At 40.8% G+C, this 19306-nt stretch overlaps 1 protein-coding gene across 8 annotated transcripts in view; it reads left to right on the forward strand.

Moving 5' to 3' along the window:
* Positions 1 to 19306, forward strand: part of NRXN3 (neurexin 3) — a 1016594-nt gene that overhangs the window by 875399 nt on the left and 121889 nt on the right. For all 8 annotated transcript variants that reach the window (XM_009319413.1, XM_009319415.1, XM_009319416.1 and 5 more), the window contains one exon: positions 708 to 879. In XM_009319413.1, the coding sequence (XP_009317688.1) occupies positions 708 to 879 (172 nt within the window). The remainder of the gene's footprint in view (positions 1 to 707; positions 880 to 19306) is intronic.

Here is a 19306-nt window from a genome sequence, read left to right on the forward strand (position 1 = left end):
GACTGGTGGAAAGTTTTGGGAAAACACTATGGAGGACTGCTTTATTGGTAAGGCGCTGTCTGGCGTGTGATGTAGAAAACTAAAAGACTGTGGCCACTCCTGTCTTTTGAAAGTCTGGAAGGTTTTCCATTTAGTTTAAGAGCAATTAGCTTCCCTCAGGTGGTCAAAGTCAAAGTCGGCTAATTACATTTTTGCTCCCTTCTAATCCCATCCATCCTGTAACTGCATTCTCCCTGCTGGATCCCACGGTTATTTGTTTTGGGATGGGGGCTGTTTGTTTTACAAGCAGAATAACAGAACATACAGGCTGTATCCCAGGCTGTTGGGATACAGCCTGCCTGTGGCTGTATTTCAGATGACAATTGAACAAGTGACTACTAATAATCAGTAGAGATGTTGCTCAAATAACTATTTATCCACGTCTCCTGGTTTTTATTGCCTGATTTCTCACCTGTCTTCTGTGATGTTTTAAGGGAACAAATGAATCACTATGTTCAGGTGAATACTGTAAAGAAGAGTGCAAAAGACAATGTTTGTATTGAAGCAGAGCCAATGAAATGTGACCTGACAAAGCTCAAAATGACAATTCTGTGTATTCTTCAGTGCCATCTACCAGCACAATTACCCATTAGAGATTTATAGGCCAAAAACATTCTCCTACTAGGCAGCAATTTACAAGCATTTGTTTCTTTTTTCTTTTCTTTTAGGAGCAAGGCAAGATTGGTGTAGTCTTCAATATTGGCACAGTGGACATCTCTATTAAAGAGGAAAGCACACCTGTAAATGATGGTAAATACCATGTTGTACGCTTTACCAGGAATGGTGGCAATGCCACACTTCAGGTTGACAGCTGGCCAGTGAATGAACACTACCCAACAGGTACATTCTTTTTTCTCTTTGTTTTTCTCTTTCAGTGTATCTATACCTACAAACTAATGTTTAATAACAACTGGTTGCTATATAAATCTTTGTTGCTTCATCTCAACAATAAATTGACCAGTCTGCTGGTGCATATTCTGTTCGTTGGAAAACAAAGTAACGGTCCTTTACGCTGGACGAATAAGCATGCCAACTGTGTGGTATGATGCACACAGATGCTGCTATTTCAGAGGTCACTAGGTGAATCCTGGTTCTGCAGAGAGTTACAAACTGATTCAACAACAAACTTGGTTTTGCTACTTGTGATATTTTCTAATTATTTAAGGGAGACAAATTTTGGACAGACCTTATGAAAAGGAGAGGTGACTCTAGCCACACCCAAGATACTGTCTATATAGATATAGAGTTGAAGTGTAAGCAATGTGGAAGATTAAGCTGCAAGTATTTGAACAGACCTTATGCTTGCCTCATAATTTTTCATAGTCTGAATTTCATTCTCTCTTTTAGGTTTGCAGATACAAAAGTTGACACACAATCTAGCCAAAATTGTCAACTCTTAGTTGACTTCAGGTCAAAATGCAGTGGAACAATTCAGTATCTCTTCGGAAATCATCACCCTAAATCCACCAGGAATAGTGAACAACTGGCTCTTGAGTCACTGTCCCATGTTTTATCCCACCACTGGCAAATCACAACTTTTTGATACTATATGTCACCATGCTAAGAGGTCAAACTCACTCCAAGTGAAAAACAGATTGCTGTATGTGATGTTGACAATGCATAAGGTAGCTGAGGCTTGGTGATGTGGATGGTTACAAAAGGCAGGGGGAGCACAAGGAAAGAATTCCAATGTTAACCACATTCTTCTTATTCACATGTTGTTGTCTAAGATTAAGCCATGATCTTCTTGTTGGTTTCTAGTATTAAGTCTAAGCAACTTCCAGTTCTGCCTTTCTAGGTTGTACATAACTGACCCGGGACAGAAGGAATAATTCTGTGATAAACATGAGGCAATTTGCTAGTAGTGCAGGAGTTGCCCACAAGCCACTTAACCTCAAATTACGAGAAATATCCTAATTTTTTATGCAATGTTACACTAATAAATTACTCCAAGGGCATAATTTCATTTCTTCCACTCACTCAGTGCACAAGACAGTTTTTAATGTGAGTGATCTATCCTGTGGTGCCCTCTACTACATATTCAACATGACACTTTGTCAGTGTTTTGGTGATGTATATGCAAAAGAGTACATTTTAATAATTATCCTTATTTCTGTGAAATAATTGCTTTTGAAGAACGCCATGACAGACATGCTGAGTTAGATTTTAGCTCTGCTATCCACTGGTTAGAGAGGGAAGTGTGGCTAGGAGAGGCTTAAACTGAGCATCTTCTGCTTCTTTAATCAGTTATTTTGTGGTAAAATACCTCTGATCCAGTCGGCAGCCAATTACAGTCAGTAAAAACCCCATGAATAAATTTTCTTCTTATATTACTTGCTGTAGTAAGTCCCCAGTGTAAATAAACAAAAAATTCAGCTCATTGCTTTAGAGATTTTTTTTTTTTTAAAGGGAAAATAAATCACACTTAGAGACTACCTCAGTACCCTCTGCTTCTGTCTTGGCTAAAGATATTCCTGTGTTTTCATTAGAAGATGTATGGTTTTATAGAATCAGCATTAATCTTATGTTCTGGGCTAGTATTGAGTATATGCAGTTGTACCTCAAGGGAAAAGGACACCTTTATATTCCAGGCACCTTCTCCTTTCCATGCATGTATTTCAATTTCTGGCTGTTTGTAGATGATGAAGTTTTCAGCCTGTCCCTGTGAAAATAAGGCTTATGAGATCATACTTTGTGTGTGTGCATGTTTCTCCCTTATTTTTTCCAGTTTCTTTCAAACCAATTTTTTAGCTGAATTTAAAAAAGGGGCAAAAGTAAAAAAAAATGAAGATCCTACATGGCTAGAGAAAATAACCAAGGGAGGAGGGCAGTGTTCCAGCCCTTCCAGAGGAAAGGACTGTGGCTCGATCTCAATTCACGTTAAATACCAGAATATCCATATAATAAAGAGGCATTATGAATGCCTCAGATTCAGGAAAAGTTTCAATGAGCCAATAACTACAGGAAACCAATCCTTATTAGTTCAATTTTCTGGGCAATTAATGGTTTAAAAGAAGATCAAACAGGAGCTTTTGAAATGAATAATTTGTTGTCTTTCACAGACCAAGTGCGCACTAGTGTTTCTCGTACTGAGTACAAGACCAAACCAGCGTTCAGCAGAGTTTCAATTCTGTAAAAAGCTTTGTGGTTGGGTTGACCCAGGCTAATCCAGCGTTTCAGCTGGAGGCTGCTGAAACTGAAATTCGTATCAAACTTGTGTAATAATAGATAAGGAATCCTGTATTTTATGCATAGCATCACTTCAATTCTGGAAACAGTTATTTGTAGTGTTTAAAAAACATCATATTTGTAGCATATGCATGTTTGGGCACACTGTGTTGTCTCTAATATGAACAATTTCATGTGTAGTTGATTTTCTGCATGGTGCTACAGCCTAAAGTTTGCAAATTTTATAAACTAGCTAAAGTATCCTCCTCGTCATCACATGTGGTGCAATCTTCAGGCAGCAGGGCTGCATTCTGAATGGCATTTCCATGCTCCTCTCTAAGTTTTACTACCTGTAGAAGGATTATACATTAGAGTCATAATTACTTGCTCAATGAAAAGTACAAATAGAAGTGGGATATTCATTAAATGAGCAAAGAGAGAGAATATTGGCTTTCCTTAAAACACAGTCTTCAGTTAAATTGAAATTAAATGAAACTAGCCCAATGGGACTGAAAGACTCCAAAGCTGTATTTTTGCAACTTCAAATAAAAGACAAGGATGTGGAAGGAAAATGGAAAAGCAACAAACTTACAATTCAGGCACTGACATTCTGTTTTTTATAGCATCCAGTTATATCTCAGTCATCCGCAACATAAGCTTTATGCATTCTTGTGAGGAAAAGGGTTAGAGAGAAATGGTAAAGGAAGGAATTAACTTGGAGCTAAGGTTGGCTAAGCTTTGGGACTGAAATAATCCCAATCATTAGGGGTGATCTCTCACCATTTGTACCATTCCAACCCTGCCAGAGTTTCTCTTACTGGGCAGTAAGACTCTGAACAGTGGCCCAGTACAGGTATCGGAGACAAAGTCCTGAGAACTGGGTGGTAGCAAACAGCAGCATTAGTACTGGGGTTGCTATCTGCAATTCAGCTGTTGTGGATTAGTTCAGCCACATTGAGCTATTTATGATTCATTTGCATTAGTTTTGCCCTTTCTCCTCTCCCTTAATTACACAATAAGGAGATGGGCTTTTCCCATGGGCTGTACTGATAGCCAGTTTGTTGATGCTTGATTCCTTAAGTTGGTCATCATAATGTATTTCTCAGTCAGGGTATACACCTTTTGCTCACCTATGTATGAATTTCTATGCCTTAAAGTACAGTTTTCCATGACTGCCTTCCTTCTGTTGTCTCACATGCCTTCACCCTTTGGTGTACATCGCAGGTAACAGATTGTGCTTGGTCACTGTTATTTTCTTGCTTTTACGTTCTTGCTGAGAGCCTTCTCTATATCTAAATAAATCTTTTTAGTGATGAAGTAGGAGTCATTTTGGACAAAGAGTAGGTAAGATAGGAAGGCTAGTTCAGGAAGAGGAAGTATCTGACATGTTTTTGTTTCAGATTACAGTAAAACACATCAAATTTGCGGCACTTTACAATGGGATAGAAGGATTTAAATTAGGAATCCTGAGGTTTGAGATGGAGTCAGCAATTCTCAAAAGAGTTAAAAACAAATCTTCTGTCTTGATACAGAACTGGGATACCTCAGTCCCTAAGTTTTCATTAATTCTCAGACAGGAGATATTTTTTCTCTGTCCACTGTCTTTGCTTGCAAAGATAGTTTGTGTGTTGCCAGATTTGTAGTGTACATCGAAAGAAGCCTGATATTCCTGTTCATTCATCCATGCACTGACTACATTTTCTGCAGTAGAAAAAGAAAGAAAAGGTGAAGAGAAGCTGTAAAGCAAGAGTATCAGTGACACCAAAATAAAGTCTAATTGGAGTAATGTTTTAAAGGAGAAGATTAAAGGAAGGGAAGCAAAAGGCAGGAAGATTCTTTATTTAAAGAAATATATGATTTAGCAAGAGAACTATAGCCTGGATTTTATTAATGCATTTTAAAAATAAGAAATAGGACAGCATTAAACAACTGGATCTTTATCAGGATTCATTAGTTCATCCACGCAATACAGATTTTATATTTTTCCCCTTCATCATTCTCTTGAGTGATCTCTCAGCCTTCTTTAAGAGTCTCTGCCCTTTCAAATGACATTCATTTGCAGTTCTATTGGTACTGAATAAAAGAAAAAAGATTTCATCCTCTGTGCCCCTACTTCATTCTCTCTCTCAAGTACACGCTTGAGAGGAAGTTGGGTTTCAGGAAAAGCTGGACAGTTAGTTCTTGACAGCAGAACTCCAGGGACTCTTTGACTGCTCTGGCAAGCACTGTGGCCTGATAAGTGCATACCTATAAAACAAAAAGTTAGCTCTGAGGCCCTGATATCTGCGCAGGGGGGTTCCTTCAGAATAGTTCCAGTCCCAAGGACTGAATGCCCCTGAACAGTTGGGGCATATCTTCTGGTTTAATTTCATTTGAAAGGAATCCAGTTTGTATTCCCTGAGAGCATTTCAGTATGTGAACCGAAGAGTAGCAAGTGGAGAGAGTTGGGACATACACCTTGGAGGCATGTTCCTGATTCAAACCAAAATGCTGATGTAGATGAATCTTACTGTAGTATACAGCTGGAGCTGGATAGAGGACCTCATTCTTTCATTACTCCTTCTCATACTTGTGTTGCTTAAATAGTCAAATTTCTGTTTTTTATTCTCTCTCATCTTCTGCTCAGGGGGATCACTTTACCAATACCATTCACCATGTCACTGGCCCAGGAAAAGTGCCACATGGGAGTGGAAATGGTCAGTCAGGAGAAAGGGAGAGATAAGATGACTTCCTTTATCAGTAAGGCTGGTTTACTGCAGTTTAAAGTCTTCACTGAACTACATTTTTAGTAGTCAATGTGAGACTAAATCATTCTTTCTCACCTGCCATTGCCTGAAATAAAATGCTTTCCAGAAGCACAGGTTAAAGTGATAGTGGTCTAGATTGTCCTACCTATCTAAAATGTGAAAGGCATGAAATCTCTCTTGCTAGAATATATTTTTTGTTTACTTGGTGGAAAGATCTGAAATTACTTGGTTAGTACCAGGCACATTGTGCGAGACGGGGAAGAAAGCTGGCTGAGTTCCTACCTGCTTCTTTCAAGAAGTTTTCTAGCAAACTGAAGGAGTACTGAAGGAGCTAGTGGATGTTATGGCAGGACCCCTCTTGATCATCTACCAGAGGCCTTGGGAGTCTGGGGAGGTCCCTGCTGGAAGCTAGCCCATGTTATTCCAATTTACAAAAAGGGTGTGAGGCAAGACCCAAAGAACTACAGACCTGTCAGTATAACTTCAGTTCCTGGAAAAATTATGGAGAAGATGATTATACTGGGTGCTATTGAAAGGCATTTAAAGAATAATGCGATCATCAGGCACAGGCAGCATGGGTTCACAAAGGGAAAGTCCTGTTTAATTAATTTGATATCCTTCTATTATAAGGTCACCCACCTAGTGGATGAAGGGAAGGCGGTGGATGTAGGGTTTTTTTTATTTTTGTAAGGCTTTTGATACTGTTCCTCACAGCATCCTTCTGGACAAGTTGTCCAAGTGTGAGATGAGCCAGTACGCAGTGTGCTGGGTGAAGAACTGGCTGAACGGCAGGGCTCAAAGGATTGTAGCGAATGGGGCTACATCTGGCTGGCAACCGGCCACCAGCGGTGTTCCTCAGGGTTCAATTCTAGGGCCAGTTCTGTTCAATATATTTATCAACGATCTGGGTGCAGGAGTTGAATGCACCATTAGCAAGTTTGCTGACAATACCAAACTGGGAGGTGCTGTTGACTCTCTCGAGGGGCAAGAGGCCTTGCAGAGGGATCTAGATAGATTGGAGCATTGGACAGTCATTAATGGCATGAAATTTAGCAAGTCAAAATGCCAGATTCTGCACCTAGGACGGAGTAATGCCAGGCACAAGTATAAACTGGGAGAGGAGCACCTAGAAAGCAGCCCTGCAGAAAGGGATCTGGGGGTGCTGGTCGACAGCAGGCTCAGTATGAGTCAGCAGCGTGCCCTGGCAGCCAAGAGGGCAAACCGCATCCTGGGGTGCGTCAAACACAGCGTAACCCGCTGGTCAGAAGAGATTATTATCCTGCTGTATTCAGCATTGGCGCGGCCTGACCTTGAGTACTGTGTGCAGTTCTGGGCCCCACAATTTGAGAAGGATGTCAAGGTCCTTGACTGTGTCCAGAGGAGGGCAACAAAGCTGGTGAAAGGGCTGGAAGGCATGTCCTATGGGGAGTGGCTAAGAACTTTGGGGTTGTCTGGTTTGGAGAAGAGGAGGCTGAGGGGCGACCTCATTGCTCTCTACAGCTTCCTGAGGAAGGGAAGTGGAGAGGGAGGTGCTGGTCTCTTCTCCTTGGTATCCAGTGATAGGACGCGTGGGAATGGTTCAAAGCTGTGTCAGGGGAGGTTCAGACTGGAACAGGCTTCCTAGAGAGGTGGTTGACAGGCCTCACGCCTGTCAGTGTTTAAGAGGCATTTGGACAATGCCCTTAATAATATGCTTTAACTTTTGGTCAGCCCTGAAGCGGTCAGGCAGTTGGACTAGATGATCATTTTAGGTCCCTTCCAACTGAAAATATTCTATTCTATCCTATCCTAAATTGACTCACTCCCAGAGTAACAGAGAATGTTTGGCAAAGGTTATAGTTTTACATTTAAGTGAAAGGTGATGAGACACAAGCTCTAGAAAAAATCTCATGACTGTCAGTTTTTCTAATTTTTTTTTTACCTTATGACCTCTCATCTTTGAGAAAATTTCCAAGAAGTTAGTTTCAGGACAGCTAAATGAAATACAACATCTATATATTATAGATTTAATAGATACTGTATGTCTCATCTCATCTGTTTTAACTGTAGAGAAGGAATTATGGTGGTAGAAACAAGTGAAACATTTATGTTGATCTTCCCCTTTTGATATACTTGAATGATATGCATGGTTCGGTTCCATCTTATTCTTCTTTTACTAAAAGTCTTCTGTGACTAAAAGGATATAAATTGAAATGTGGGGTGTTTTGTATTGCTGTTGAAGACCATTGGATACTTTATCAGAGTGCTGATTATTTCTCAGCGGGATGACACTAACTCTGCCCTGCTTGTGTGCTCTTTCGATTGTACCAAATTAGAATATTGGTTGCAGCCGAAGATTCAAAATATCTAGATCCTATTTTTTTTTCTTTAATCCGCCCCGAAAACTATTGTAGGCATTTTAAAAATGCAATAGTACAGTAGGCCAAACAGAACTTGAGTTAAATCAGCATCAGGGACTTTACAGGGCTTTTGGGGCAGGAGAAATGGAGCATGGAGCTGTTTTGCAGAGAGCGGGCTGAATACTGCAAATGTGGAATGGAAAGGGCATTTAATAAGCAAGGAAACTGAAGTTGGTTTAAATATTAAGTGTTGTATGACACCCCACAACCCATGATGGGTGCTATTGTAAGTTTCTGTGAAAAACAAAAAACAGATTTCATTTTCAGGTATGTGGGTGATCACAGCTCCAGCTGTCTTTAAATGGAGTGTCGGTACTCAATATCTCTAAAAATGGTTATACCCATCTCTACAAATCAAATTCCCTGAATTTTACACAATTGTCACTACTGAACTAGAGTTCATAGTCTGCTTTGAAACAGGTCATTTCTTGTCCTACTCAAGCCATTTATCACGTTTCCCTTGATATTTTCAATCTCCTTCCACAAGTGGCATGATCTTTTTGTTCAATGAAGTCCATTTCGCACCTCATCCCTCTGCTGGAGGGACTTTGAGGAGGGTGTTGTCCTTTCCCCTTTCCCCTTCCCCCTTTCCCCCTTCCCCCTTTCCCCTTTCCCCTTTCCCCTTCCCTTCCCTTCCCTTCCCTTCCCTTCCCTTCCCTTTCCTAATTAATATGCTATGTCTAAGACTCTATTTCAAATTGGTGGGCTACAGCTTCTGAGCCTTCTGAGTCAGCCTTCTGAAAGCTAATTAACTCATAATTCAATTTAGAGCAGGCATTTATCAGCAGAAACTTATAATCAGAGAGGAAGGGTGGTGTAACTACTAATGAAGTCTTGTTCCCGGGTCTTTACCAGCCTTCCTCAGTGACCTTAGCAAATCTCTCTGCAAATGCTCTTATTCTCTTTTCCTGTGTCTGGTTTATCTAGAGAGGAAGTATTGTGAGTGAGGACTATCTCTGTACATGAGAATGACTTCAAAGTGCTCCTGTCCTGACAGTATTCTTCAAAGATGCTTCTTGTTGCCTTTGAGTCAGTAACAGGTTTCCAAAGTTTTCCCCAACATAAGCGGGGAGCGGGAGGCAGGCAGGAGAGAAAGAGAGGAGGAGAAAGTGAGATCTTCTCCTGAGATATTAAGAGGACATATACAAGGCTCAAGGTTATTTGTAAAGGAATTACACAAAACACACAAGAGCTTGTTATGATGAGGCATTTCCTCAGATAATGCAGTGATTGTTGTAGTTGTTAAAGTCAAAATTTAGCAGGGATTTGTTTGATGTAAAGCATAGAGGGGAGCTGTAGAAAACAGCTCCCAGCCATGACTGCTGATTTTTATGTATTAGTCCCCATCCTGTCCTTGAAACAGGAGGTCTCACAAGGTTGCATCCAGATTCTTTGCACATGCTGGCTTGGGTTCATCTCACTGGCTTTATGCTGAATATGGAGAGACAGTAGATTTCCCAAGAGTAAAGCAGGGGACTGAGCCAGCTTTTCTGTGCTCTGTGTTTTGCTACCTGCTGGCCATCTGAACGAGGGTAACTTAACGCTCCTGTCTGTGAAACAGAGCTAACACTAATCTTTTAGGAAATAAGAGTGCCTTAACTATGGAGGAATAGTGTAGTAGTAGTAGTAGTCTTCAGTTATAACCAAGGCAGGATTACTGAAGACAGATATTCTTTATGACTCAGTCCAATACAGTTGGAAAAAAGCAGCCTCATTTCTGGATATATAAGTTCTTCTTGACTTTTTTATCAGTGACATTTTAATTTTCTCCCCCTGTAATTTTTTTTAAGGTCTTGTGTTTCTGAAAGCTTGTCTGTATTTTTTAACTGTTATCAATTGGCCTAATGGGATATTACCTCTCCCCGCTTTGCTTTATTTAATTTATAATGCATTAGCCAAGAAGGAGATGATAAGTTTGGATGATCTAGTAGTAGCATCACTGGAGGATTTAAGAGAAGACTACGTATCCTTTCTTCAGCTGACATGTGCTCTGATACTGTAAAGAATATGCCATATTGTCATTATTAGTTCTCATGAGCTCAGTAATGCAGAGCATTGGGACATTAACAAGGAAAACTCAAAGGCAGAACTAACTGTGATGTCTGCATCATTGCAACAGTTCTTCCTTTCCAAGTTTGTACTCATCCCTGCACAGTACTCCTGCACAGCTCATCTTGTACTACTTCAGTGATTTCCAAATGTTTGGTGGCTGAGCCTTTTTAGAGGAAATAACTAGTTCTCTGTGCTTTGCAGAGCCTGGCTTCTCCTCCCCCAAATTCCCTCTGTCTCTTCCAGAGTGATTTTGGCATCTCTTCATTCCCTCCTCTTTCCACCCCCACACCCCCTAAGTCTGGCTTCTGCCTTCTTATGCCCCTTTAGCAATCCCTTCCCTCCTTCAGAGTTGAGGCTGTTATGATCTCCTTCTCACTTCTGAAACCTTGCTTCTCAAACAAAGGTAATTGTAAGAAGCTTGGCTGAATCCAGTTGCCTCCGTGAAGACACGTGGATCTTGTGCTTGACTGCTTGGAGTCATTAATAAGTCCCATTGCTTCGTGTGCAAGCTGAAGGGATTTCTTTGTGGTACTGCCAGATCCCACTGTGGTCTTAATATTTTCCTATCCAAATGCCCTTGTGAGTGGGTAATGAGTTAGGAACAAGAGCACTGAATTTTTATTAGGCCTGTGGGCTGAATGTGATCCCCAGGGTTCCTGTCATACACTTGTTTGTGGGTTTTGATTTTTCATATTGTACTCATTTTGTGGGACTTAATTGAGCTCTCAGATGCTTCCCATCAGCATGAATTGGAGATGGCATGTAAAGTGCCTTTGACAGATTTACTGCATTTCATAATGAGCCTAAAACATATAAAAAGACAGGGTTAATAAAACAGCATTGGAGAAGCACATTTTGAAGGCAGTACTGTGACATATGTTGAAAGATCTGCCAAGAGGGATGATTAAAGCATGACAAGTTGATGAAATCAAGAGTTGATTGTAGCTTGTCACTGCAGAGCCATAACATCTATAATATATTTATAAGGTTGGAAAACAGATAAATATGGCTACATGATATGAACACTCAGTTTTGGTCCGCTGTATCCACTGAGATATAAACCTACACACATTAAGTCATCAGCAGACATACTTTGGAATTTGTGCAAAAACACCCATGTTAATGCATGTGCATCCATACTGGATGATGGGATAGGATCTGACGTGATAAAAAAGTTACGTATATGTTGCCACTATGCTCACAATTTAACTTCTGTGTACTTCGTGTTTTGCTTTCCCACAGGATGTATGATGCTGTGGTTCATGTCCACTTTGCCCCTAACCCCAAAGTTGGATGGAAGTGCTGTAGGGCTTATCTGACTTCCAAATTCTGTCTTTGAGGACAGAGGAGGGAAAAGACAGAGAGGAAAAGAAAAACGTGACTATATAGTGACTTCTAGTACTCATCCTTTCTGTTGAAGTTTCATTTCTCAAAACTGATTCAGGCTCTTATGACACGCTGCAGTCAATCAGTCTGTGTGAGTTGCACCAAATACCTCAAACCTGTGTGAGTGGTAGTTTATCAAGCACCGGCATTTCTGTCAGCTTGGCATTAAGAAAGAGGGAAATGCATGGTTTTTTTATGAAGACATGTCAGGTAACCGGGCAGAACAAACAGTACTGTATTATTTAACAGCAATAGGATTGAAAGAAGGAGTTTACCTAAGGAAGGATACACACAGAATAGTATCTTCATGCAAGCCGCCATGACCACCTAATTCCCACCTAGGATCCCACAGATAGTCCTTGAGCTGTGGGAAAGAGGGAAGAAGGAATAAGAAGCATTCTTATGTAGCAGTCTCTATTACTGCTACGTAACAGTCACATAAAAGGTTGTTCTAACAAGCAAATACATGCCACAGAGGCAATACTAGTTTTAATTTAGCCAAAATACTTTATCTTCTTTATAGCCTGGATAAAGAAAATACTATCAGAAAGTACTGACAATTTGAGGAAAACTTTTGGTCAGTGCTGTCCAAAAGAACAGAGATATGTATTATGTTGCTGCATGCTGTTAGTTGAATTACTGTAGCATCATTTTTACATCTTCCTGAATCAGACTAGATGTCCAATATGTCAAATCTGCAGACGAATACCAAATACATCAGAAGAAAATTTGTTTTAATGGTCAAAATGACACTTCTGTCCAATGGTCCTGGATTTGGGATGGTTTCTATTCTGTCCTCCCAGAGCCTGTTTCTTCGTCTAATCAGCTTCTTCAGATGGAGAGCAGCCAAGTGTCTGATGCTTCAGAGAATTACAGTAACCCACCATGGCAACAACAAAAATATGCCCCAAAAGATGTCCTTCTAAAAAAAATTGTCCGACTATTGTGCTTAGTTTGTGACCTGAAATATGAGGTCACGTAAGGTGTACGTGTTTGTATCATGTTTTTTCCCTCATTAATTTATTCAGGGAGACATGATCACATGGAAATACTCCCACTCTGTCTCCAGCTGGAATTTGATAGAAGTTACTCTGCTGTATTGTAAGCACATTGCTCAGCCAAATTTAAACCAAGACAAAACAAAACCTAGGCAGTTTAGTGGCATCTGTAATTTTTCTCCATTTCTCTGATTCTTTTTCTATTGATGATCTTCATTCTCAAATCTCAGTTCTTTCCTCTTAGCTTAGTCCTATGGACTAGGATCCTTTGTAAGAGAAATTCTTGCAACACAGTGAATGCTTATGAAAAGTCGTGTTAACCTTTGACAATGGTAGTATGGCATGTAGTGTTACTCATGAAGAGATGAACTTTATGATTTCCCAATCCTAGGCTTGGCTTTATGTCAGAATGATGACTTAAAGTACGCCAACATATAGTATCCATAGGGTACTGATGCATCTTTCTAACTAGTTGTTCTCACCCTCTTGTATCTAAGAACCCTGGGCCGAGGGATTTCCCTAAATATTGGGATTACATTCTTACACTCACTACAGGCCTTTGAGTCCCTGTCCCTGAGATACTATGGTGCAAAATAGGTGTATTGCATTCACATAGGGATCCAAGCCATGGTTTTTTTCCTTGTATCTCTTTGACATCCAGCATGCTTCTTGCTAAAATCAGCACCATGCCATTTTCCATGAACAGTAATTACATACTGAGAGATGTAGGTATATCCTGATAGCTTGGTCTTGCTAACAATTCCAGGCTAAAGTATACAGCTGTTCATGAAAGCGTGCTTATCCTAACTGTCTGAATGCTCAAATATTATGACCTGTTCTCATCTGTTTGTGTCCACTGGTCCATGATTGCATGAATGTCCAGGTACCAAGCATAAGCAGTATCACCAAAAATTTCTGATAAATTTCTCCTTTGCTGGAGTAAGATGAATTACTATTGGTTCAGTCATCTGATGATACATAAAATGTAGCTGTATAATGTAGTGCAGAGAAAGATGGAGAAATATTTCTCATATGGAGAATTAGGCTAAATAAGATTGCTGGAAAGTAAGAATCCTGCTAGACAGCATAGTGCAGTGAACTCCCAGACATTAATATAGTTACGTTTCTCTTCTGGGTTAGTTCTGTTTCAGTTTTCCTGGTCAAATGGATTTGTTATAATATATTCTCTTTCTTCTCTCCCTCTCTGGCTCTCCGTCTGTCCCTGTCTCTCTCATACACACACACATGCAGTAAGAGTGAGCAAACAAACATCTGGCCTGAGAGATCAGAGGCTTGAACAACAACTTTGTGCTTTTCTGATCTTATTGCCTGAAGAAAGAACAGTGCCAGCTGTAATCCCAGATTGACACAGCTGACATGCAGTGACAGAAGGGGCTCCACATCCGCATCAGCCTTCTCCCTGCTCACTAGAAGGCACTGGAAAGCACAGAGTCATTGAAATCCAATGCTGTGGACTGAAGCAGAGCAAGCGTGTGAAAGGATGGTCAGAAATAAAAGGAGCCAGTCACGGAACTGGGAGCCAGCAGTTCCTGAATTCCAGCCTTGGCTTTATAGATGCCATTCCCTGTGGTCTTGGGCAATGCTTTTGCCACTCTGTGGCTCAGATTTCCAATCAGTAAAGTGAGGGTAAAGCCCCAATTTACATTATCTTCGGGGACTTAAATAGAAAATATTCTACAATTCACTGAGTATGAAAACCTTTCTGGGTCAGTGAACTTGCATCTTTGCTATTTACTGAGTACCTGGAGCACCCTAGAGACTGAAAACTCCAGTGCTGGACTAGCAAAATCTTTTGTGTTTTTTTCTTAAGCCCCACAAATTCACAGCCAGTGAGATTCACTCTGCATAACAGTCTGCCATGTGCAGACTGAGTGGTATTTTACCCCTTCATTACTTAGCATTTCCATAGCAATTTCCGAAACTCAGGTCACTTCCAAGAAAGAAATTGATTTAAAAGGTTGGAGTAGGAAAAATGTATCTGCAGAAACTACAAGTTCCTTTTCCCATGGGTCTACCTTACTTCTGACAGAGTGTTATTCAGTAATAATTTTTTCAATGTATGGATGTTGCCCATGCCTTTAGTTCATGGCTTGGCTTTGTGAATGGCACCTGTCTCTGAGAAGGCTTACTGGGTCACTACAGGGTCCTGGAATTCTCTTTTCCTTTTTCTAAGCTGATGCAAACAGAAGAATTGATTTCAAGAGGAGGCAAAGACCACTGATTTGTAGCAATTAGAGATGGGAAAGGCCTGTTTGGTCTCATTTATTCCATTCTGTAATCAACTGATATCCCCCACCCCTTTATCAAGTAGAATTTTAAATAATTCAAGAATTTCCCTGAGGAGACTGTAGCACTGTCTAATATGTAATCTTTGTAGGAATTGCTTCTTAATAAACTACTTTCATCAGTTTCTTACTTGCTTTTAATTATTTTCTGGCGCTCACCCTAGAGAACTTGCCCCTTTCCGTAGGGTTTTTGCCTTTCTGTTATTTGTAACTGGTTAGCTTTCCAATCCTCATTGGTGGCATTTGACTAAATCCTTTATAGGCATTACTCTCATTAATGTTACTGATGGAACAGCCTCCCTATACTCAGCACTGTATTCATGGGAAAGGACTGTACATGCTTTCTCTATTTGTTGTATGTGCAGCTCCCTGTATTATCTCCCTGATAATATGTGCACAGGGAAATGAGATCCAGAAACATCTGAAGGTTTCTGGTGGAGCCAACCCAGCTCTATCACTGCCAGCACCAAGGCAGAGACTGCAAGTCCTGCTGGAACTGAGCTGATTCCCACATAGAATGGGAATCTATGACTGCTGGCACCTTCCAGCAAGGAGTCTTGGTTTTGGTGTAATGCCTGATAAACATAAAGAGGAGCCTTTCTTGAACGGGAGCACAGTCCTTTGAGCCCCAAGTGGTTCTGCAGGAATCAGTGCTCTTTCTAGCCCTACCTCCATGCCTGCTGTGTCAGGTCTAAGCTAGCTGTCTACCTGAGTGCTCTTGTTTGCAGGGGTGTGATAGTGAGCCACTGACTCTTTGTGAAGCAGGTGTAAGGCCGTAACTTTTCTTACCTCAGATCCTGCACCATGCAAAGGCAGTTGTTCTGTTTTCAGTCTCACGTTGGTCCTGGAAGCAAAGTAGCTGTGCTCCTGTAGCTCCAATGCCTAACCCAACACATGTAAACTAGATCCAGTGTTTCTCTGCCCTGACTTTGCATAATCCACAAAACAGATAAGCAACCTGCATAATCCACAAAACAGATAAGCAACCCCTAGATTAATGGGAGTTAATAGAATTTGAAGTGTCAGTACAAATAAAGTGCTTTTGGCGTTTGGTTATTGCTGCTTGTTCCCACTGGGCTATATAAATCAGATCCTGACCTTTCCTAAAGGAATCAAAGTGGGATGTGGGGACAGTAGCAGTGGATTTTATTGTGATCTCTGTTTCATATCTCTTCCTGCAAAATGAAATCTGTTCTTGTTTAAAACGGAAAGATCAATATGTAGTTTCAGTTGTTCTTTAATAGTCACTTTAGCCTTGGCTGCCTGATATGGGGCTTAATTTGGACCTGGTCAGTGAAAAAACAATAATTTACTCATTACTTGCAAAACATCTCAAAGATCTGGTAATGTAGACACCCAAATTGTTTTATATCTGTAAAAAGGTTGAACTGGTAACTGCTTTCTCTATACTGTATACTAGTTCACTTTTCCAACATAAATCAAAAGAGAACTAAAGCAGACTGCTTTTATCCCATACCTATGGCCTCAGCTTCTATAGGGCTGAAAAGTTTCAGTATAATCTGCTCATATAAAATAAGACCTGAATCACATTTTTCACAAGACTAACTTTTTCTTTTCTTTTGCACCCTTGAAAAAGTTTGATTAACCTTCTTCCACCTTTTCTAGTCTGAGTTTTCTTTTTGTTTTGCTCCTATTGTGCTTCTGTGTTAGATTATTGGGGCAAGGCACTCATTTTCTCAGTCATCCAAGACAGGATTGAAAGATTAATCTAAGGGAGGTTGAAATGTTACTGATCTTGTCCTGGGGCAGAGGGGTGAATTAGATGACTTCTCAAAGTCTTCCTTAGCGGCCCATGTTAACTGCACCTTGTGGACAGACATTTAAACTCTAATCTCGTAGTTTGCCTCTGAATTTCCCAATGATTTTGGCCTGAATGTTGCTTTGCTTTGAATTAGGACCCTGCATTTTTTTGGCTAAAAAAGATAAGATAAAATAGAGAGTGGCAGCAGCGTAAAGCTTTTGGTTGAGGCAGTAGAAACTTAGAAACGACTCCAGTTGCCTGAGTAACTTTTGCTGTTGTAGTCTTGTTTAATAATACTCTCTCCTATTTTTAGTACTTATGTTACCAAGACCTCATTGTCTGTTGTCATGAGGGCAGTGAGCTGAGGAGAGTTGCAGTGTGAAGATCAGCTTTTACCTCTGGTCCACGGTGAGATGAACGGAAGGAAAGGTGTGGCTCCTGGCAAACACTGTGATCAGAGGGAATTGAAGATAAAGTCAAGGGCATCCAGGACTAAGGGGAAAATGAGGGCTTGAGAGGTGGGCCCATGCAAACCTCATGAAGTTCAACAAGGCCAAGTGCAAGGTCCTGCACATGGGTCAGGGCAATCCCACGCACAAATACAGGCTGGGCAGAGAATGGATTAAGAGCAGCCCTGAGGAGTAGGATTTGGGGGTGTTGATTGATGAGAAGCTCAACATGACCCAGCAATGTGTGCTTGCAGCCCAAAAGGCCAATGGTATCCTGGGCTGCATCAAAAGAATTGTGACCAGCAGGTTGAGGGAGGTGATTCTGCCCCTCTATTCTGCTCTCGTGAGACCCCACTTGGAGTACTGCTGTCAGGGCCCCCAACATAAGAAGGACATGGACCTGTTGGAGACATGGTCCAGAGGAGGGCCATGAAGATGATCAGAAGGCTGGAGCACCTCTCCTATGAAGACAGGCTGAGAGAGTTGGGGTTGTTCAGCCTGGAGAAGAGAAGGCTCTGGAGAGACCTTGTAGCAGCCTTCTTGTACCTGAAGGGGACCTACAAGGAAGCTGGAGAGGGGCTTTTTACAAGGGCATGTAGTGATAGGACAAGGGGTAATGGCTTTAAACTGAAAGAGGATTGATTTAGGTTAGACATAAGGAAGAAATTCTTCACTATGAGGGTGCTGAGGCACTGGAAGAGGTTGCCCAGAGAAGTTGTGGATGCCCCATCCCTGAAGAAGTGTTCAGGGCCAGGTTGGATGGGGCTTTGAGCAACCTGGTCTAGTGGAAGGTCTCCCTGCCCATGGCAGGGGGTTGGAAGTAGATGATCTTTAAGGTCCCTTCCAACCCAAACCATTCTATGACTCCATGATTCTATGACAAGAAATAAAATGAGAATTTAATAGCAAAAGTTGCAACTTTATTGAACAGTGAAGGCAGAGGGAAAAGCATAATATCCAAGAGCTGAAGCAAAGATAAACAGTGTCAAAACTTGGCTATTCTTCAGTCCCATCAAATAAAATACAATCCCAAATTGGAATTAATCCACCATAGCACCCCTTGTTACACACGGCAAAACTGAAACTTTGCAAGAATTTGTAGAGGGACAGTTTGTGGTAGGTAGAAAGGCAGATTCCGGATCACCTGCCTTATAATTATTTTGTTTAGTTGCATGGCCATCCTGTTTCATTTCTGTGTAAGCCAGATCTGTGGTTTCAAGTTTGGACTTTTTTCAAGTGTTTTATAAAAACTGCTGCAAGTGGAGATTTTTTAATATGGTTTGATTTTAATGCAAACATTCCCTATGTTATATAACACAAACCACAATATGGCCTTACAGTAATGCAACAGAATAAACAGCTATCCATAAACAGGCCTGATGCTAAAGCTAACTGTAGTGTTGTTATTCCTTCCTGATTTATGGAAAAGTTCTAGTCCTAAATATGAACTTTACTAATAGGCTTGTCTGAGTTTCCTTGCTCAATACAAAATGTGAACAAATGACGGTTGTACTTCACAGTATTCAGAACAAAATATGTAACTAAGGAAATGTGAAAATGGGACAATTTTAAGTTTTTAAATGCAGCTACCTGAAAACAGAAGGGGTTAAAGAGGTTCAGTGTGTCCCAATCACCAACACACTTCTGAAACTTTTGTGGTTTGCAGTATCTGTGCCCTTTTCTAGCTATTAGGGAAAAATGGTAGCTTCTCCATGATGCATGCAAGCCTTCTTTTTCGGGGCACCCAGCATCAGCTCTAGAAGAGTTTTGGGGCTGAATTGAACTGAGTCAGTTTATGTCAGTAGAGGATTTAGCCCCTAAAGATAGACTTTGCAGGCTGTAGCAGGCTACCATGCCCCCCTCCCTTATTGATGTGAATTAATTGTATGTAAATCTTAGCGAGATTATGAGCATCCATAAAAACTCAAAGGGAGCTGGCATTAAAGGCCGCTGGGTGAACTGAGCTATCAAACACTAACTGCTTACTAGCCTTTCTCCTA

Source organism: Pygoscelis adeliae, unplaced genomic scaffold (genome assembly GCF_000699105.1).
Source record: "Pygoscelis adeliae isolate BGI_AS28 unplaced genomic scaffold, ASM69910v1 Scaffold71, whole genome shotgun sequence".
Lineage (NCBI taxonomy): Eukaryota > Metazoa > Chordata > Aves > Sphenisciformes > Spheniscidae > Pygoscelis > Pygoscelis adeliae.